The sequence below is a fragment of the Festucalex cinctus genome, chromosome 8 (genome assembly GCF_051991245.1).
Source record: "Festucalex cinctus isolate MCC-2025b chromosome 8, RoL_Fcin_1.0, whole genome shotgun sequence".
Lineage (NCBI taxonomy): Eukaryota > Metazoa > Chordata > Actinopteri > Syngnathiformes > Syngnathidae > Festucalex > Festucalex cinctus.
The window spans coordinates 6,133,656-6,155,338 of NC_135418.1; the positions used below are offsets into that span (position 1 = coordinate 6,133,656).

Genomic DNA, 21,683 nt, shown 5'->3' on the forward strand with positions numbered 1-21,683 from the left:
TAACAGAACGACCCGACCATGGATCCTACAGAACACAAGGAGGTCCGTCACGCATTGGCCAGCCAAAATCGCCGAGTGAGTCAGCAGGAGTCCACCATCTCTGAGCTCAGGGAGATGGTCACCTTGCTGGCCTACCGGCTGGAGGAAGTCGGTGTCCAGGTTGGACAGTTTGGGGCTGGCGGCTGCTGTCGGTCCCGCCAACCCACCGGTAACACTTAGGGAGCCAAATCTCGCACATCTGTCACGCTATGGGGGGGAGCCTGGGGATTGCGGCACCTTTCTTCATCACTGCTCCCTAATTTTCGAACAACAGCCACTCACCTATCATAGCGAAAACTCGCGAGTGGCTTTCGTGATGAGTCTTTTGACTGGCCGAGAGGCAACCTGGGCCATGGCCGTGAGCAACACTCGTCCGGACCTAAAAGCATCTTTTGCTCTGTTTTCTGCCGAGTTACGCCGCGTGTTTGACCATCCTATTCGAGGCAGGGAGGCCGGTAATCAGCTCGTACTGTACTGTACTCAGGGCCATCACTCCGTAGCTGACTAAGCTATTACGTTTCGCTCGCTGGCCGCTGAGAGCTGCTTTAATGAGCCCTCCATGTGTGTTCTTTTCCGTCGTGGACTCAATTCTCGCGTTAAAGATGAACTGGCCTTACGGGACGAAACTGGAAGCTTGGAGGAGCTCATTGCTCTATCCATTCACTTGGATAACAGGATCCGGGAGAGACAGCGGGAGAAGGACTTGGAACGTTCGTCTGAATCAGCCAACCCTGCAAGGCATGGACATGTTGGTGACGTCGGCTCTCAGGTTGTTGCTGCAGCCCCAGTGTGGGCACTCCCCGAGGCGGGGCAGGAACCCATGCAACTGGGAGCTGGCCGACTTCGGGCTGAGGAGAGGAGACGCCGGGCCCGATCTGGAGCATGCTACTACTGCGGATTGCGGGGCCATCTGGTGGCACAGTGTCCTCAGCTGTCGGCTCGTCACTCCACACGACTGGTCAGGATGGGCAGTCAGCAGGCTACAGACGGACCCATGTCAACCATAGTTTCACACACCACAACACCGTGTGAGTACAACCGTGCTGCCTCAATCACGCATTCCTCTGAGACTAAGAGAGTTGAGCTCCCGGGAGAGGTCCGCGTTTAATTGTAAAAGAATAAAGGTGGTGGCCCTGGTCAATTCCGGGGCAGACGATAATTTTGTTGATCCAAGTGTAATAGCGGCCCTGGGTTACGAGCCTACAGCCTTACCGAAGGAACGTAGGGTTTACGACCTCAACGGGCGCCTTCTGGGGGTAGTAACTCACACCACTGAGCCTTTGTGTTTACGTCTTTTAGGTAACCATGTCGAGTCTCTCAGTTTTTTGATTATGTCGTCACGATCGGCACCAGTGGTGTTGGGCTTGCCTTGGCTAAAGTTACATAACCCCGAGATTAATTGGGCTAAACCCTCACTTGAAAACTGGAGTGTTTACTGTCACGCACATTGCCTGCGGGCTGCTGAGGGGGGCAGTTGTCTGCCTGCTATTTCCTCAGAGGAAACTCTTTGTCTAGACAACGTACCACCCGAATACCATGATTTAAGTAAAGTCTTCAGTGAAGAGAGGACACAGACGGTACCGCCCCATCGCCCCTACGACTGTGCTATTGATTTAATTCCTAATATGCCACTTCCTAGTTCCCGGCTGTACCATGTTTCCCAACCTGAGCTGGCAGCCCTCCGGGAGTATATTTCAAGCGCACTAGCGGCAGGGCATATACGGCCATCCACCTCCCCTATGGGAGCTGGGTTCTTCTTTGTTGATAAGAAGGATAAATCACTTCGCCCCTGTGTAGATTATCGTGGCCTAAACGAAATGACTGTAAAGAATAAGTACCCGTTACCCGTTACCCGTTGCTGGATTCAGCTTTCGCTTCCCTCCAAGCCGCCAAAATATTCTCAAAATTAGATTTGCGCAGTGCCTACTACCTTATCCGCGTCAGGGAGGGGGATGAGTAGAAAACTGCCTTTAAACTCCCCTGGGTCACTTCGAATATTTGGTGATGCCTTTCGGGCTAACTAATGCTCCAGCAGTCTTTCAATGTTTCGTGAACGATGTCTTGCGCGATATGATTAATGTATTTTGTTTTGTCTATTTGGATGATATCCTAATCTACTCCCGCGATCTTAAGGAACACCAACAACACGTTAGACTGGTTCTCCAACGCTTGCTAGCTAACCATCTATACGTTAAAGCTGAAAAGTGTGAGTTCCATTCATCCTCCGTACAATTTTTGGGGTTTGTGGTGGAGGATGGCCAAATCCGAGCTGATGCTGGGAAGATTCGCACTGTGCTCGAGTGGCCAAGGCCAACCTCGAGGAAGCAGTTGCAGAGGTTCTTAGGGTTCGCGAACTTCTACCGTCGGTTCATCCGCAATTATAGCCAGGTTAGACCACTTACTAGGTTAACATCTCCTAAGCTTCGCTTTGAGTGGTTAGACTCGGCAGAGGAGGCTTTTAAGGATTTGAAGAGGGCATTTACCTGCCCGCCTGTCTTGCGTCACCCTGACCCTCTTCTTCCTTTTGTGCTTGAGGTGGACGCATCGGATTTAGGAGTGGGGGCTGTGCTCTCTCAGCGGTCTCCGGTCGACCAGGTGCTCCACCCCTGTGCCTTTTTCTCCAGACGTTTGACACCTGCCAAGGCAAACTATGATGTGGGAAACCGTGAACTTCTGGCCATTGTCACTGCACTTCAGGAATGGCGTCACCTTTTGGAAGGAGCTAAGGAACCATTCACAGTGTTCACAGACCACCGTAACCTGGAATATCTGCGAACTGCCAAGCGGATGAATCCCCGACAGGCCAGGTGGGCGCTTCTTTTCACACGCTTTGACTTTGTTATCACTTACAGACAGGGCACTAAAAACAAGAAGCCAGACGCCCTCTCTAGGATGTTTGACTCTAGCCGTGGAGAGGCTACTGAGGATGAGACTATCCTTCCGGTCCACTGCGTGGTGGGGGCGCTGCGCTGGAGGATTGAGGAAAAGGTGGTGGAGGCTCTACGAGACTTACCTGTGTCTGCGGAATGCCCAGCAGGTCTACTCTTTGTTCCTGACGTGCTACGACGAGAGGTCCTGCAGTGGGGGCACGAGTCGAGGGTGGCCTGTCATCCTGGAGCGACTCATACGCGAGAGGTTATTTCCCAAAGATTCTGGTGGCCCTCTCTCAGGCAGGAAGTTCTGGACTACGTTAAGGCATGCGCCGCCTGCGCATGTGGAAAGGCTTCTCACCAGCCTCCGTCGGGCTTGCTCCATCCCCTGCCAGTGCCGTCTCGACCATGGTCACACATTGCTCTGGATTTTGTGACTGGCCTCCCGGTCTCCCGGGGATCTTCCGTGGTCCTGACTATTGTGGACAGATTCTCTAAGTTTGAGTTTGAGTTTGGTTTATTAAAAGGACAGTGTACAGTAACATTAAAAAGATGGCTGCACCAGATTTAGCAATATGCTAATTTCCATCTGTAGTCGTCATAAAATAAAATTACATAACAGTTAAAAACTACATACATACAACATACGGAGCACCAAAATTACATTCAACTAACATATGAAGTGTCAGATATACAATACAGCATTGTTAAATTACATATCCTATAAGATAAAAGAGGCAGAATTATACACAACATCAATTTACAAATCTATAACACGCGTAAAATACATAAATCGTAGAGGTAGTAGTTATGTTTGCTATTGAAGCAGCAACAGTTATAGTTGTGGCTGTGTCCATCAGACGGTACCCACTAGGGTATCGTCTGATGGACATGTACCCAAGTACTAAAAATGTGGACAGGACTGATATTCTAGGAGCCAGCCTTTGACTGCGCGTGAAAAGTTATTAAAATTGATGTTATTTTTCATGTGGTCGGGGAGCCCGTTCCACTCTGCTCCAAGTCCACCAAGTCTGCTCATTTCGTCGCATTATCCCGGCTGCCATCCGCTCTGGAGACCTCGCGTTTACTGGTGAAGCACGTTTTCCGTCTGCATGGCATACCACAGGATATCGTGTCAGATCGTGGACCACAGTTTGTTTCACAAGTTTGGAAAAGGTTCTGCAAGTCCCTGGGGGCCACCTACAGCCTGTCATCTGGATACCACCCGCAATCCAATGGACAAACTGAGAGAACCAACCAAGACCTCGAAGCGATGTTGCGGTGCGTATGCCAGTATAATCCCACTACTTGGACAATTCATTTGTCTTGGGTTGAATACGCCCACAACACTCAGGTTTCCTCTGCCACTGGTCAATCACCCTTCTATGTTGCCCATGGCTATCAGCCTCCGCTGTTCCCTTCCCAAGAAGGGCAGGTGGTCCTCCCCTCAATTCAATTGCACCTGAAGCGAGCCCATCGGGTCTGGCGGGAGGCCCGTGCGGCTCTCTCTTGCACTGCTCAGCGCAACCGCCAAGTGGCGGATCGTCGCCGTCGACCGGCCCCTGTCTACAGGCCGGGTGACATGGTCTGGCTGTCGTCACGGGATCTCAGGCTGGCCGGTGGGGCCAAGAAGTTAGGACCGAGGTTCGTGGGTCCGTTCGAGGTGGAGGCCGTCGTGAACCCAGTCTCTGTGAAGCTGCGACTTCCACCGACCCTAAAGGTACATCCTGTCTTTCACGTGTCTCTGCTCAAACCGGTATCCTCCAGTACCTTGAACCCCCCGGCGGCTCCACCTCCCGCTCCACGTACTCTGGATGGTGACCCGATCTACACGGTGAAGGAGATTTTGGACTCTAGAGCTCGGGGCAGGGGGTTCCAGTACCTGGTCGACTGGGAAGGCTACGGTCCTGAGGAGCGGCAGTGGATTCCCCGCTCCTGGATCCTGGATCCGTCCCTCCTGTGTGTGTTCCATGCGGCACATCCGGAAAAACCAGGTGGTCCGCCAAGAGGCGTCTGTTGAGGTGGGGGTACTGTCATGTTGCTGGGCTCTCAGTGTGTTTTCCTTGTCTCACAGTGCCTGATTAATGAGAGGGGCCTGTCCCCTGCACCACACCTGCAGTGCATCACATATTAGGCCTTCATAAGGACTGGGACTCCTTGCAGCCACTGTCGGGTCGTTGCTCCGTCTGCTCACAGCCATCGTCTAGTGTTTCTACTGTTTTTCGCCTTCGCTAATTATTATAGTCCAAGATTCTCGATTTTCATCTACAGTGATACCTCGGCTGACGAACGCTTTAGCTCACGAACTTTTCGTCTCACGAACATTAAATTCGCGAGAATTTAGTCTCTGCTGATGAACTACTTTTCGGCGGACGAACCAAACCACGCGGTCGAACAGCACCACGGTGGCGGCCACGAGAAGCTGACGCACGCTCACGGCGTCCCAGTTCGTCACCCCCTTTCTTTTAGTGCGGATGCAGTTTGTGTTTGATAGACATTTTGAGTGTACTTTTGCTATTATGGGACCGAAAAAGACCCCACCACAGGCTAGTGTTAAGCCTAATGCTTACCAGCGAGGGACGGCGATTCGGCGGCGCGTTTGCATTGTAGTCAATGGAGCGCGCCACTAAAAAAAGCGAAAGTGCCATCACGTACCTCAAAAAAGGAGAAAATCGTGCCACGGCTGTTTAGTCCCAGGAAAGAGGTGAAAGTAGTTGGCGGTGCTCACTTTTTGTTGACTCGCTAAAGTGCTCCACTTCCTTGTTCACCAAGGGACACGCCTCCTCCGCTCCGGTGAGCACGAAAGTGTGAATGAGCGACAACAGTTCCATAAACACTCTACGCGGTGAAACGCTCGCGAATGAAGTAAGTCTACCATTGCTACTATCCTTAAGAACTACCATCACAAAGTAAAATAAAACGACTTTATTATACAGTATAATTTATTTCTTTAATTACAATACAATAGGACATTTATTATACATAAAATAAGGTATATTTTTGTGTAGTTTTAAGGCTTATTTAGTAGAAAATTATGTTTTATAGGGACCTGGGAACAGATTATTCTCATTTTAATGGTTTCTTATGGGAAATAAATATTCGGAAGAAGAACTTTTCGGCTTACACACACTCTCTGGGAACCAATTAAGTCCGTGAGCCGAGGTATCACTGTACGTAAGTTTTACTACGTCTCTTTTTGTTCCCACTTTTATGTGGCGTGTTTCATAGCTATAGTAAGTTGTTGCTTTCTTGTGTTTGCGGTTTGTAGCCTTCGGGTCTTTTTGTGTTGTGTTAATTTCCCTCCTTGCAATTTGCAAGCACCTTTTGTTAACCTTTTTCCTGGCTGTGTCCAGCGCTTTATGTTCATATTCACGTGTTTTGGTGAATAAAACCTCTTTCTTACTCCTCTGTGTTCTGTGGTTCTGGGATCCCCTCTCCGGTCGCACCGGAACCTTAACACTTGCTAATGCAAGCACACATAGATCGCTTCTCAAGCAAATTAGGTTCCGCTTCATCTGACAATTAGCATTGATTTTAAACATAGAAGGCCAAAACATCCCTAATGAAATTAAATTGCACTAATAAACTAGCCACCAGAGGCTGCTAGAACTACACAAATGGAAATCAACATGACTTTTTTTAACAGATGTGTTCCTTTTAAATATTGTGAACATGACGCCGACAATATTTTGGCAGTTTTAATATCACGATATTGCCCTTATCGTTACATCCCTAATAGTAGATAGTCAAAACCCTGCTGTCATTGCACATTAGATTACTGAACTGAAATGTATATACTGTACTATAATGTCAGGTGTAATGTACATCATGGACATCACTCAGATTACAAATAATGATCACAAGACATCACTCACATTTGTACATCCAATAAGTTAAGAATGGTACCGGTTAAGTGAGACTTAATCATTTGATGTATCAAAACTGTTATATCTCAGTCATTTTCTATTCATTTTAGTCTTGTGAGATAGTGAATGCTAGCCACACATGCAGATAATTAAATTCATGGCTATTTAATGCTTGTCAGTTGTCAAGGTTCTTCTTGAGAAAAATCAGTTGATCATTTGATGTATGCAGTCATTGTACCAGCAGGTCCATTTAAAGCGAGTTAAAACACCTTTACAAAAAAAAAAAAAAAAAAAAAACTCACAGCAGGTTGTGTGTTGTTAAATAAGGAAGACTATCTCTGAATAGGTGAATTCAATTTTACAGCCACAAAGCCGACTCCCCAAGAGTCTTTCGGGAAAAGAAGCCCGGCATTGTGAGTGGGAAGCTTTTCTAAAGCTCCAGACTTTTCATTGCTACTTTCCTCTCACCTTTTCTTCTCCACTTTCCCCTGTCACCCATTGTGGGGAAATGAATGTACGAGAAATGCTTGTCGATAAGTTCATTTAAGAGTTGTGTCTTTGGGAAGTATGTGTGCACAAAGACAAAAAGCCTGCTATCTTTCCATAACATTAAACAGACCCTAACTTTCTGATCCTTTTCTCACTTTTTGCATCTACCATTACACAAAGATCAAAATCATGTTATTATTCAATCTGATTTCTCTAATAATAGAAGCGATGTTGTATTGATACAACAGTCAGTGCCCACTGAATACACAGAATACATACAATCTCTCACTGACATACAAAAAATGCTGTTGGAATTGTTAAATTGCAATTAGTACAGTATTGCCTGCCTTTGCCGCTTAACCACGATCGTGTGTTTCTGGAAGGGAAGGGAAGCATAAAACAGATACTGACAGTTAAATATCCAGAGTTATGTCGCCATCTGTGCAGGTTCTCGCACACTACTTTCATTTCCTCAAGGTTTCCTTCCAAATAATGGAGAGAGTGACACTTTTTTCCGTCTGTCAGTTCGCTGTCGAACAGCAAGGGAAGGAAGATACAAGCCTTAAAGGGCTACAGAGATTTTTTCCCAGTGAGTCGATGATACATTTATTGTAATTCGTCAGGCCGTGTGGTAATACTAGGGAAGTAACGATAAGGGCAATATCGTGATATCGTGATATTAAAACTGCCACAATATTGTCGTTGTCATGTTCACAATATTTAAAAGGAGCACATCTGTTAAAAAAAAAGTCATGTTGATTTCCATTTGAGCAGTTCTACCACCCTCTAGTGGCTAGTTTATTAGTGCAATTTAATTTCTATTAGGGATGTTTTGGCCTTCTATGTTTAAAATCTATGCTAATTGTCAGATGAAGGGGAACCTAATTTGCTTGTGAAGCAATCAATGTGTGCTTGCATTAGCAAGTAAGTGCCTCAATATTGTTATTAGAGATTGTAGGTGGTTTATGTGCATTGCTGTTATGTACAAAAGCACAATATTGTGCTTCTTTTTTTTAGTATTACCTCTCTGTTTTACAATATTGTGATCTTTTTTAAATATCGCCAACGCCCCCACAATATCGTGATAATTATCGTATCGTGACCTTCAAATCGTGATAATATCGTATTGTGATGTTTGTACATCGTTACTGGGGGTGGGACGACACGGGTAAACCACGATTCGATACTGTGACGATATTTGACTCACAATATCGATAATATCACGATAAACGATATCTACAATTTTTTATATATTGTCAAAAAAAATTGCAATATATCACCATCTGTGACTGAAAAAGCCAAACAAATGCCCATAAAAAGGAAAATGTCTAATTATACATTTATTTAATGCCAAAACTTGTACAATGTACAAAGTTCGGTGTAACCCAGGTACAAAATTAAGTTAAGAAGTAAAATCTACTTTTTATAGAGACTGAGAAAATAGAGTAATGAAGATATAACATTTATGTTTAAAACAAACTGAAAAGAGAACGATAATAATTGAATTAATATTTGTATTGTAAAATTAATTTTTACAAGTGCACTTGAGGGCCCCCCATGGCCTCAACCAATCAGAAGCAACATAGGTCACGTTCAGCCTATGGATTGAGAGGTCAGTTTAGGCGCGCTTCCGCCCTCTTACTTCCTCTTTTACATCGCGGGTGATGTGACGCAGTTACGAGGAGGTGAAGCAGCGAGACAAGTATAACGTTTTTGTAAGCTTTATTTTGTGACAAAATTTATTGAGACACGCTTACTGTTGCTTACTGTTAGTGAATACAGTTTTGAGCAGTAGCTAGTTCGAGAGCTGGTTGGACCGGAGTCAGTACTGTACACTGGAGAACTTTTTTTTTCTTCCCTCCATTTTTCTTTTTTTTACGTGATGAGAGCGTTCGACGGCGCCCAGCTTTCGACGCATATGACAACGGTGAGCAATGCGTCTTGCTACTTAGACACCCATTCGCCATTGCTCATAGTCTGTTGAAACAAGTTAACTGTATAAAACAAGCTGTGAAGTAGAGTAAATTACATTTTCAGTTGCCAAACGAAAGAGGAATCTTTTGTATGTGTTTTGTTTTATAATGTGATTGCTGTGAGTGAATTTGTGTATTTCCAACTGTGAACTGATGCAGATAAAGAGGTGAATTTTTAGTACAACTCTTCATTATATTAGAAGGCCTATAATATAAGAAGAGTAATTAAGTACGCGAGTGTTTTGAACTCTCTTATCGAAGCTGACTTCATATGGAAATGTGATATTATTTACATTTTGTCAATTTAATTTTAATAAGCTTATGAGTGATGTTCTGGACAATTTATACCACTTAGTGATGTAACAATATGTGGATGTCTATGGTTACCTACTATGATATATGATCAAATCCTACTGTGAATTACTGGTTTTGGAAGTATTTCATTTTGAAACACATATGACTCAATGTGTTTACTTTTTGTAATTGATTATTGATATTGAACTGTTGTACAACAAAAGAAACTAAGAATTTGGAGTGAATTACAAGGTTTTGAACAATACGTAGCACATGGTATTGACATTTGAAGCTTTTGTAATTTTGTATTGAATGTAGATTGATACAAATGCGACCCTGTCTTTAGGTCAGGTTTTTTTGATACGGACGAATCTAAGGACCAGTCAACGATTCTGGATCTCATCTGGATGGCGAGCTAACCCTAGAACCTTTGAGGAGAGATAACACACACAAACACAACTTCTATTTCCTGCTGGACGGTTGGTCGTGGTAGGACAAATATTTCATACATCTTTTGGATTTATTCTTGGATTTGACAGTCACACAGGACAAGTGAACTTTAAAGACTTTGAAAAAGGGCCCCAACGATTTGAATTTAAAGGGACTGATTTGTTTTTTTGGTGCGCACATTTTTTTCACGATTTTATTATTTTTCATACCAATTGTTTATTTTCATGTTGTAACAATACATGCGTTGCTACGCAACTGCCAATCTTTGTTGTGTCATTATTGTTACTCAAACATATGGCTCCATAAGAATCTGGGTTCTTCTGATGCTAGTCCAAGTTCGTGAAATCACAATTTAAAGATTCATTACCTGTTACCTCACTTAACCTGATAGGTGGGTTACAGATTTGGCGAGCTAGCCAGGAGCCATTTGATTTGTGCAACAATATTGAAATCCGATTCAGAATGGATGGTGATAAAAAAATCTGCTTTCATGGATTTTGTTCAAAATTCTGGTGTTAAAATTCCGAATGCAGTGATTGTTAGCGGGCTAATACAGATAGCTGATCAAGATGAACAGGTAGTTGACTATCTAAAGAAATATGGCAAAATTGAGAGATTCATTGTTGTTGATGACTCATCGTCTGAACTTTATCAAAACCTGATCGTTGAGTTTTCAAGTGGTTCTGCCATAGAAATTTTAGAACCTCATTTACCCTATGCACACACAGTGCAGGGTAATCCTTCTATCACCTATGAGATAAAGACACTAAGCAGTGTGTACACAACAAAAACATGCAAGAACGTTACAAGAACATATTTGGCTGAACTCAAAGAGATGGCGAAGCGTAGTGGCAAGGATTATGGCGATGTGTTGAAAGAGGTGATGTTTCAGATTAGTGAAGACATTGAGGACATGCAGCCCACAGTTGAAGAACCCCTTCTGCAGGTACATGAAGCCACTTGCGTGGTTCCATCAGCTCTCGCCAATGTGCAGCAGCCTCTCACATCATCGTTAGATGGTGCACCAAGTAGTTGTGGCTTCGGAACCACTGAACCTGCCCCCCTCACTAATGAAAGAAGAGCACCATCCCTTTCAGCAAGTGATATGAACCCACCTGAAATCCAAAAAGTTGTAGTTGAGCACATTGTACGCAGACAGGATGCACTCTTACATATGCAATCCCCAGTGAGAATCCGCTCTTTTTCTGGAAAAATCCCCAGGCCCAATAATGAAACGGACTACGATACTTGGCGCTCACACATTGAATTGCTCCAAACTGATCCCAGCATGTCACCCTTGCAAATATCCAGAAAGATCCTTGAAAGCTTGCTTCCCCCTGCAGCGGATGTTGTCAAAGGGCTACGACCTGAGTCACTTCCCGCCGCTTATCTGCAGATACTGGATTCAGCTTTTGGCGCTGTGGAAGATGGAGAGGAACTTTTCGCTCAATTTCTGAACACCCTACAAGATCCAGGTGAGAGATCCTCTGCTTACCTTCAGCGGCTGCAACGAGTGCTACACTTGGCTATCAAAAGAGGCGGAGTTGCACACGAAGAAGTAGACAGACATCTCATTAAGCAGTTCTGCAGGGGATGTTGGGATAACATCTTGCTTACCACGCTGCAACTCAAAAGAAAAGCAGCCCACCCTCATTCTCAGACCTCTTGTTGACGATACGCTCTGAAGAAGACAGGCAACAAACAAGCAGCCTAATGAAAAAACATATGGGTGCTACCAAGCAAAAAGTTCAATTTCAATTTCACAATGCATATACATGTGAGAAAGAAGAGAACCCTGAGAGCAGCCTCAATGTTTTAGAGGACTTAAGAAAGCAGGTGGCTAGTCTACAGAGCCAACTAACCTCATTCATGTCACAAAAGAAATCAAAGGGTGCTGAAAATAAGGGAACAGTTGGGAAATTCCAGAGCAAGGATTTAGAGCTACGTGATGCAAAGAACAATGTGCAAGGACAGATGAAGAAAAACCAAACAAACAAACCCAAACCATGGTATTGCTTTACCTGCGGTGAGGATGGACACATTGCACAGGCTTGCACGAACATGCCAAACCCAGCGTTAGTGGCTGAAAAGAAACAGCAGCTTGAGGAGAAACGACGCAAGTGGGAAGCACAGAATGCTTCCAACCTGCCTTTAAACTAACAACAGTCTCTGTTGTGGGACAAACAGGGGCTGAGAAGTGTCAAGAATGTTCCCCAGACATTGAACAATCAGTTAACAAAGTCAAGACTCAAACCTCTTCTAGTCTGGAACATGCTTGTCGAAACCAATCATTCCGACTTCCCAAGCGATTGGTTGGCACCAAAAGTACAGCCAGAGTCACAGTAAGAGGCAACGAAGTTAACAGTCTCCTGGACTCAGGTTCACAAGTCACAACAGTACCTGAGTCATTCTATAAACAGTACCTTCCAGATGAGGAGATAAAGCCTCTTCATGACATCTTAGAGGTGGAGGGGGCCAATGGGCAGTTAGTGCCTTACTTGGGCTATATTGAGATGGCCATAATTTTTCCCAGAGACTTCACTGGGGTGCCAATAGAAGTAAACACACTCGCATTGGTCGTCCCTGATCATTCACAGTCACTCCTGCTGATTGGCACAAACACCCTAGATGTACTTTTTGACATCTACTCAGAAGCCGCATCTCATGAGCCCCTTCCCTATGGCTACCGTGCAGTCTTCAAAATCATCCAGTTAAGACGAAAGCAGGCCAGGAACAACCACCAGGGTGTTGTGAAAATGCAAGGCCGGAACCAACAAGTCATCCCAGCTGGTGAAACTGTGGTGGTGGAGGGTGTAGCTCTGGCCGGCAGCTGTGAGAATGAGAAATCAGTTGTGGTCGAGTATCCTTCATCATCCCCCTTGCCTGGTGGTCTGCTGGTAAGAACTAGTCTCGTTGAATTTCCCCAACTACGGCCCCACAAGCTGTCTGTAGTTATAAGCAATGAGTCTGACCATGATGTTGTCCTTCCTACAAGGTGTACCATAGCAGAGATCAGTTCATACCAGAGCATCCTGCTGAAAGAACACAGCACCTCCAAGAGATCACAAACCCTGCAAGAGTCTCCACTCTCAGACATTCAGTCATCCCAAGGGTCCGCCTTGCGCTTCAATTTCAATGACTCCCCAATTCCGTCTGAGTGGAAAGAACGCATCACTCAACAGCTTAACAACATGCCTGACGTGTTTGCGCATCACGACTTGGACTTTGGCCGCACTGATGAGGTGAAACACTGCATAACACTCTCAGATAACACGCCCTTCAAACAGCGTGCTCGTCCAATCCACCCACAGGACATGGATGCTGTCCGAAAACACCTCCAAGAGCTCCTTACTGCAGGAGTCATCAGAGAGTCAGAATCGCCATTTTCGTCACCTATAGTGGTGGTCAGGAAAAAGAATGGCCAGGTCCGGTTGTGCATCGATTATAGACGTCTGAACCTTCAAACTATAAAAGATGCATATAACCTCCCAAAGCTTGAAGACACTTTCTCAGCACTCCATGGCTCACAGTGGTTCTCTGTCCTAGACTTGAAGTCAGGGTATTATCAGATTGAAGTGGAGGAGGCGGATAAACCCAAAACAGCTTTTGTCTGTCCTCTCGGCTTCTGGGAGTTTAATCGCATGCCTCAAGGAGTGACAAATGCGCCAAGCACCTTTCAAAGGCTGATGGAGAGGTGCATGGGAGACATGCATTTGAAAGTGGCACTGGTCTTCCTTGATGATATCATCGTGTTCTCAAAGACTCTTGAAGAGCATGAGGAGCGGCTAATGAAGGTGCTGACTCGCCTCCGAGAGTATGGCTTAAAACTATCACCAGAGAAATGTGTTTTCTTCCAGACGTCAGTCCGCTATCTGGGGCATGTAGTCTCTCGAAATGGTGTTGAAACCGATCCCGAGAAGATTTCAGCTCTTAAGACGTGGCCTGTTCCCCAAACTCTGCAACAGCTGAAATCCTTTCTCGGTTTTGCTGGCTACTATAGGAGGTTTGTGAAGGGCTACTCTGCCATAGTGAAGCCTCTTCATCAATTAACCTCAGGCTACCCACCTCTTCATAAGAAATCAAAACCAAAATCAACAAAACCAAATCAGGAAGCAGCTGAATACTACAACCCAAAGGAAGCCTTTGGAAATCGCTGGTCGCCTGACTGTCAACAAGCCTTCGACACAGTCATCCAAAGTCTGACAACAGCACCTGTGCTAGCTTTCGCTGATCCCCAGAAACCTTATATACTGCACACTGATGCTAGTACCACTGGTCTCGGTGCTGTTTTATATCAAGAACAGGAGGGCCAACTCCGGGTCATAAGCTACGCGAGTCGGGGTTTGTCAAGAAGTGAGAACCGCTATCCAGCACACAAATTAGAATTCTTGGCACTCAAATGGTCGGTGACTGAGAAGTTCAGCGATTACCTGTACGGCAACAACTTCACCGTTGTAACAGATAGTAATCCGCTGACGTATATACTGACCTCAGCAAAACTTGATGCAACCAGCTACAGATGGTTGGCAGCCTTATCCACTTTTTCATTTCAACTCCTCTATCGTCCAGGAAAACAAAATGGCGATGCGGATGGACTTTCTCGCAGACCGCATGGAGCACTGTCAGATGATGTCAAATCTCAAAAAGAGAGAGAGCGCATACGACAGTTCACCCAAGATCACCTGTCTGATCCAAAAGAATTTAATGCAGTACATCAGTCTGTAGTCCAAGCAATTTGTGAGAGACAGCTCGTCTACAGTGTCAATCCTGCTGAGGATGAAGATGGCATTGCTTTGGTTGAAAGTTTTGCCATATCCACGAGTGCTGTGTCCGACAGCTATGGGCAGGAAAATCAGCTTGAAGGGCTTCCAGCTATTCCACATCTGACTGAGAAAGAACTAGCTGACAAACAAAGAGCTGATCAATGTATAAAACATGTCATCGTCCAGATCGAGCAAGGGTTCACTCCACCTCCTACCTTGCGGAGCCAACTTCCTGAGCTTCCACTCTTGCTTAGAGAGCTGAATCGCCTTCAACTTCTCAACAATGTCCTGTACAGGCAACGCCAAGTAGGGTCACAAACTATCTATCAACTTGTTCTTCCAACAGAGCTTCGTGACACAGTCCTTAATAGTTTGCACAACCATATGGGTCACATGGGGGTTGATCGAACAATGGATCTTGTAAGATCTCGATTTTATTGGCCGAGAATGGCTCTGGATGTAGAAAGAAAAGTGCGGACATGTGGTAGGTGTGTGCGGAGGAAGGCACAACCAGAGAGGGCAGCCCCACTGGTCAACATTAACACCACCAGACCCCTTGAACTCCTTTGTATGGACTTCCTTTCTCTTGAGCCTGATAAAAGTGGGACGAAAGATATACTTGTTATCACAGACCACTTTACTAAATTTGCAGTTGCCATCCCAACACCTAACCAAAAGGCCCGGACAGTGGCAAAGTGCCTATGGGAAAATTTTATGGTGCACTATGGGATCCCGGAAAAGTTGCACAGCGACCAAGGGCCAGATTTTGAATCTCGCACCATCAAAGAGCTCTGCCAGGTAGCTGGGATCCACAAGGTCCGGACAACCCCATATCACCCTAGGGGTAACCCTGTTGAGCGACGATTTAATCGCACCCTGCTCGACATGTTAGGCACTCTCCAAGATAGCGAGAAACCTCACTGGCGCGATCATGTAAGACCCCTGGTCCACGCCTACAACTGCACCAGAAATGAAGTGACTGGCTTCACTCCATACGAATTGATGTTCGGGCGCCAGCCTCGCTTGCCAGTCGATCTTGCATTTGGGTTACCAGTCAAGGGGCCCTACCACTCATCACACTCTGAGTATGTGCGAAATCTCAAATCACGTCTCGAAGAGAGCTACAAAATAGCATTAGGCAATGCTGCAAAGATAGCCGAGAAGAACAAAACAAGATTTGACAAACATGTAACCGCCTCTGACTTGCAGACTGGAGATCGAGTGCTAGTCAGGAATGTTCGCTTACGAGGCAAACACAAGATTTCAGATAAATGGGAAACCGTTGTTCATGTGGTAGTGAAGCGAGCAGGCACTCTCCCAGTTTACACCATCAAACCTGAAAATGATGATGGCCCTGTAAGAACTTTACATAGGGACTTGTTGCTCCCATGTGGATACTTGCTTGATGAAGGAAATGCACAGTCTGTCCAGAAGCAAAAACAGTGCAGACCAAGAACCCGTGCAAACCCCACTGTTGAGGAAGAACAGTCTTCAGATGAAGAAGATGAAATACTCATTCCGTGTTATCCATCCTCCACAGTCCATGTTCAATCAGGTCCAATTGTAGGGTCAGGTACACAACTCGCTGATCCTCCAGGCAAAAATCCTGCTGAGAGTACTGTAAATGTGCAAGATATTGATGGAAGATCTGAAATTGACAATCCACCAGACATGTCCAACATTACTTCAGTTAGTCCCCTGAATCCCACTGAGTCGATCAACAACCAGAATAACACTGATAATTCACCTTTTGATGGAGACACATTAAAGGAACCGACGAGTGAAACGCACTCGAGTGGAAATAGCTCACCTGAGAGTGAACACCCTGGAGAGTCCAATAACTTACCTGATGGCAAAGACAAAGACAGCCGTGATGACCAGCTCCTAGTACCATCGGAAGTCTCACAAAGTGACAATAGAGGAGATATTACAAGTGAAGACCTTGAGGAGGAGGAACATGATGGACCAGTGGAAGTGGACACCACTACAGAGGGAACTGTGGAACGACTGTGCACTTCTGATTCTACGAGGAGATCTGAGAGAAACAGACAACCACCAAAACGTCTCGACTATACTGAATTGGGGAAGCCTATAGTATCTGTAGTGAAGTCATTCCTGCAAGGGCTAACCACAGCTTGGGCTGATGTTATAAGGGAGAATGAGAATCCTGAGTTTTCCCCTGTTAAGCCCCCTCGAGTTATAACCATCTAGTTATTGCCATGCACCGGGACGTGCATGAGTTCAGGAGGGGAGGGTGTAACCCAGGTACAAAATTAAGTTAAGAAGTAAAATCTACTTTTTATAGAGACTGAGAAAATAGAGCAATGAAGATATAACATTTATGTTTAAAACAAACTGAAAAGAGAACGATAATAATTGAATTAATATTTGTATTGTAAAATTAATTTTTACAAGTGCACTTGAAGGCCCCCCATGGCCTCAACCAATCAGAAGCAACATAGGTCACGTTCAGCCTATGGATTGAGAGGTCAGTTTAGGCGCGCTTCCGCCCTCTTACTTCCTCTTTTACATCGCGGGTGATGTGACGCAGTTACGAGGAGGTGAAGCAGCGAGACAAGTATAAAGTTTTTGTAAGCTTTATTTTGTGACAAAATTTATTGAGACACGCTTACTGTTGCTTACTGTTAGTGAATACAGTTTTGAGCAGTAGCTAGTTCGAGAGCTGGTTGGACCGGAGTCAGTACTGTACACTGGAGAACTTTTTTTTTCTTCCCTCCATTTTTCTTTTTTTTACGTGATGAGAGCGTTCGACGGCGCCCAGCTTTCGACGCATATGACAACGGTGAGCAATGCGTCTTGCTACTTAGACACCCATTCGCCATTGCTCATAGTCTGTTGAAACAAGTTAACTGTATAAAACAAGCTGTGAAGTAGAGTAAATTACATTTTCAGTTGCCAAACGAAAGAGGAATCTTTTGTATGTGTTTTGTTTTATAATGTGATTGCTGTGAGTGAATTTGTGTATTTCCAACTGTGAACTGATGCAGATAAAGAGGTGAATTTTTAGTACAACTCTTCATTATATTAGAAGGCCTATAATATAAGAAGAGTAATTAAGTACGCTAGTGTTTTGAACTCTCTTATCGAAGCTGACTTCATATGGAAATGTGATATTATTTACATTTTGTCAATTTAATTTTAATAAGCTTATGAGTGATGTTCTGGACAATTTATACCACTTAGTGATGTAACAATATGTGGATGTCTATGGTTACCTACTATGATATATGATCAAATCCTACTGTGAATTACTGGTTTTGGAAGTATTTCATTTTGAAACACATATGACTCAATGTGTTTACTTTTTGTAATTGATTATTGATATTGAACTGTTGTACAACAAAAGAAACTAAGAATTTGGAGTGAATTACAAGGTTTTGAACAATACGTAGCACATGGTATTGACATTTGAAGCTTTTGTAATTTTGTATTGAATGTAGATTGATACAAATGCGACCCTGTCTTTAGGTCAGGTTTTTTTTTGATACGGACGAATCTAAGGACCAGTCAACGATTCTGGATCTCATCTGGATGGCGAGCTAACCCTAGAACCTTTGAGGAGAGATAACACACACAAACACAACTTCTATTTCCTGCTGGACGGTTGGTCGTGGTAGGACAAATATTTCATACATCTTTTGGATTTATTCTTGGATTTGACAGTCACACAGGACAAGTGAACTTTAAAGACTTTGAAAAAGGGCCCCAACGATTTGAATTTAAAGGGACTGATTTGTTTTTTTGGTGCGCACATTTTTTTCACGATTTTATTATTTTTCATACCAATTGTTTATTTTCATGTTGTAACAATACATGCGTTGCTACGCAACTGCCAATCTTTGTTGTGTCATTATTGTTACTCAAACATATGGCTCCATAAGAATCTGGGTTCTTCTGATGCTAGTCCAAGTTCGTGAAATCACAATTTAAAGATTCATTACCTGTTACCTCACTTAACCTGATAGGTGGGTTACATCTGCATTGTGCCTCACTGCCTCTTAGCCTTTTAACTGTAACCATTGTAAATTGAGACAAATTAAAGTGCATGAACATTTATAACATAACACTGCACAACTGGACACATGACATCGATATCTACTGTCAGTGTATCGATAATTTTTTGCAACAGAGTGCAACAATATATTGCGATATCGATTTTTTTCCCCCACCCCTAATCGTTAAATCCCTAAGTAATACTGAAATAATCAAAATTAAAGATCATATTCATTCAAAACAACAAAAAATATTAGCTGAAATGTAATTTTCTATTTTGACTTAACAAACAAATGCTTGTTTTGACTCATCATAATATCCCTCACAAACTATCAGTTGAATTGTATCAATGTCAATGCAGTGATTCTCAAAGTGTGGTATGCGTACCACTGGCGATGTGTCCAAAGAATCTGGAGTGCCGTTGTACCTGAAGGGAGAATTAATGCATTTTTATTTATATTTTTTTAGTTTGCTGTCCACTTTAACCTGTGAACTTGGAGCATGGCATTTTTGTGCAAGCTAGGCTCCTACAGCTGGCAAAGTGTCAGTGAAAGTTAAAAATTGCACTCGCAGCAATTAAGTCAGTCATAAAGTAACAGGCTGTAGATTGCTGGCATGGAGACAAGTCCCTGTATACACATGCTGACCTAACCAAAAACATAGCGAAGGAAAACATTTTTCAATTTGTGCACTTGCCATGCTCACCTTGTGCACCGCTAGCTTCGTAATCAAATGGGTGGTGCTCTCTGCGATGTTCTGTACCAAAAGGGGGATTTAGTGTATAGCCATACGTTTACTTTGAGAGCGCCCATTCTCGTCTGATCTCGGAACCGCCTGTAACAGTTTCTAAGCCACAAATAGAGAGCTGGTGGCCCGGATGCAATCGAGGATCCACGTATTGAGGACCGACAGTGGCCTACAGTATATTAAAGTGCACTGGCACCTACAGTTTCATTTTCTGCTTGGTTGACATGGCGATAAAATGTTGAAAAGCCACATAGATTGTTTTACAAAACCAAGTTTTCGCATTTGGGGCGATGTGGATCAGTGGTAGAGTGGTTGTGGGTTCAATCCCATGCCATTGTGACCAGGTAGAAGTATCCTTGAGCAAGATACTGAACCTCCAGCTGCTCCTGATGCTGTATCATCAGTCAGTGAATAAGTAGTCAAATGTAAAGCGCTCTGAGGGCCTTGTAAAGGTGGACAAGTGCTATATAAAGGAATTACCATTTACCATATCAACTTTGGAATTAATTTGGAAGAAAAAGAGCAGACACTTCTCCTGCGGGTGGAGTGGTCGTCCTGGGGGCCCCTTGGCCCCTGTGTGGAGTGCGCCGCCGTCAATCTGGGCAGGTCAATGCCGCTCACTGTGGATGTGGTCATCCCTCTCAGTGTGGATGAGCTCCCCCCGGATGCTTTTTCTTACATGGTTTCTCTGTGCCGCGGCATGTTTATTTTTATTTATTTATTTTTTTATTTTTTTTTAATGGGGAGATCAGGGGTATGGAGGGGTGGGTATTCTTTTTATTGCACTATGGATGCTTTAATTGTTAAGAAACTTGATTGCATTTTAATGTACCGTATTTTCCGCACTATAAAGCGCACCTAAGAGCCTTAAATATTTTCAAAAGCTGACCATGCGCCTTGTAATCCGGTGCGCCTTATAAATGGATCAATGTTAAGCCGCAACAGGCCTCACTGTCAAGACGCTATCGGTGACTCTGCACGATCATGCGCAGAAGATCCCGCCATCTTGGATCTCTAGATAATACGAATACTTTACCTCAGAGAAAATAATAATACAGCTGTTTATTCATTTTGGGAGTGAATGGAGTTGTCATAAAGCTGGTTTGTAATCTATTAATAAAGTTTGACTGACCTATCTCACTGTTTTGTTGACATTCCCTTTAGCGCAGCACCATCTAATGGATGCATAACGTAATCCCAGCCTCTACTGTAGTGCCTTATACAGGGAAAAAGTTTTAAAATATGTCATTCATTAAAGATGCGCCTTATAATGCGGTGCGCCTTATATATGGAAAAGGTTTTAAAATATGTCATTCATTGATGGTATATATATATATATATATATATATATATATATATATATATATATATATATATATATATATATATATATATATATATATTAGGGGTGTTAAAAAAAATCGATTCGGCGATATATCGCGATACTACATCGCGCGATTCTCGAATCGATTCAATAATCGGCAGAATCGATTTTTTTTTTTTTTTTTTTTTTTTTAGGATTCACACCTTGAGCATGGAAGAATGTTATATGAACGGCACATTAAGCCTTAATATTTTTATTTTAATGCTGTTCAAATGTGAAACAGATTGCAAACTGTTTGTGTACAGTGGCTCACGGTTATAAGCCTCAAGTTTTAGATAAATATATTCATACAAATCTTACAGTGTACATGTACAAATTTACTGATAGTATTTTCTAAATTTGAATGGAAAAAAATCGCAACAATCGACTTATAAATTCGTATCGGGATTAATCGGTATCGAATTGTGACCATTCGTATCGGGATTAATCGGTATCGAATCGAATCGTGACCTGTGAATCGTGATACGAATCGAATCGTCAGGTACTAGGCAATTCACACCCCTAATATATATATATATATATATATATATATATATACATATATATACATATATATATATATATATATATATATATATATATATATATATATACATATATATATATATATATATATATATATATATATATATATATATATATATATATATATATATATCCATCCCTTTTCCTGACTGCTTATTCCTCACAAGGGTCGCCGGGGGGTGCTGGAGCCTATCTCAGCCGGCTCTGGTTGCCTATATATATATATATATATATATATATATATATATATATATACATAAAATACATTA

The 21,683-nt window shown here is 43.5% G+C and overlaps 1 protein-coding gene across 1 annotated transcript; it reads left to right on the forward strand.

Moving 5' to 3' along the window:
- The first annotated feature begins 10,624 nt into the window (after nucleotides 1-10,624).
- On the forward strand, nucleotides 10,625-16,955 carry LOC144023586 (uncharacterized). The gene is made up of 3 exons (XM_077529221.1): nucleotides 10,625-15,050; nucleotides 15,954-16,100; nucleotides 16,473-16,955. Exons 1-3 carry the CDS (start codon nucleotides 12,495-12,497, stop codon nucleotides 16,953-16,955), a joined length of 3,186 nt encoding a protein of 1,061 aa, XP_077385347.1. The 5' UTR covers nucleotides 10,625-12,494.
- The last annotated feature ends 4,728 nt before the right edge of the window (nucleotides 16,956-21,683 follow it).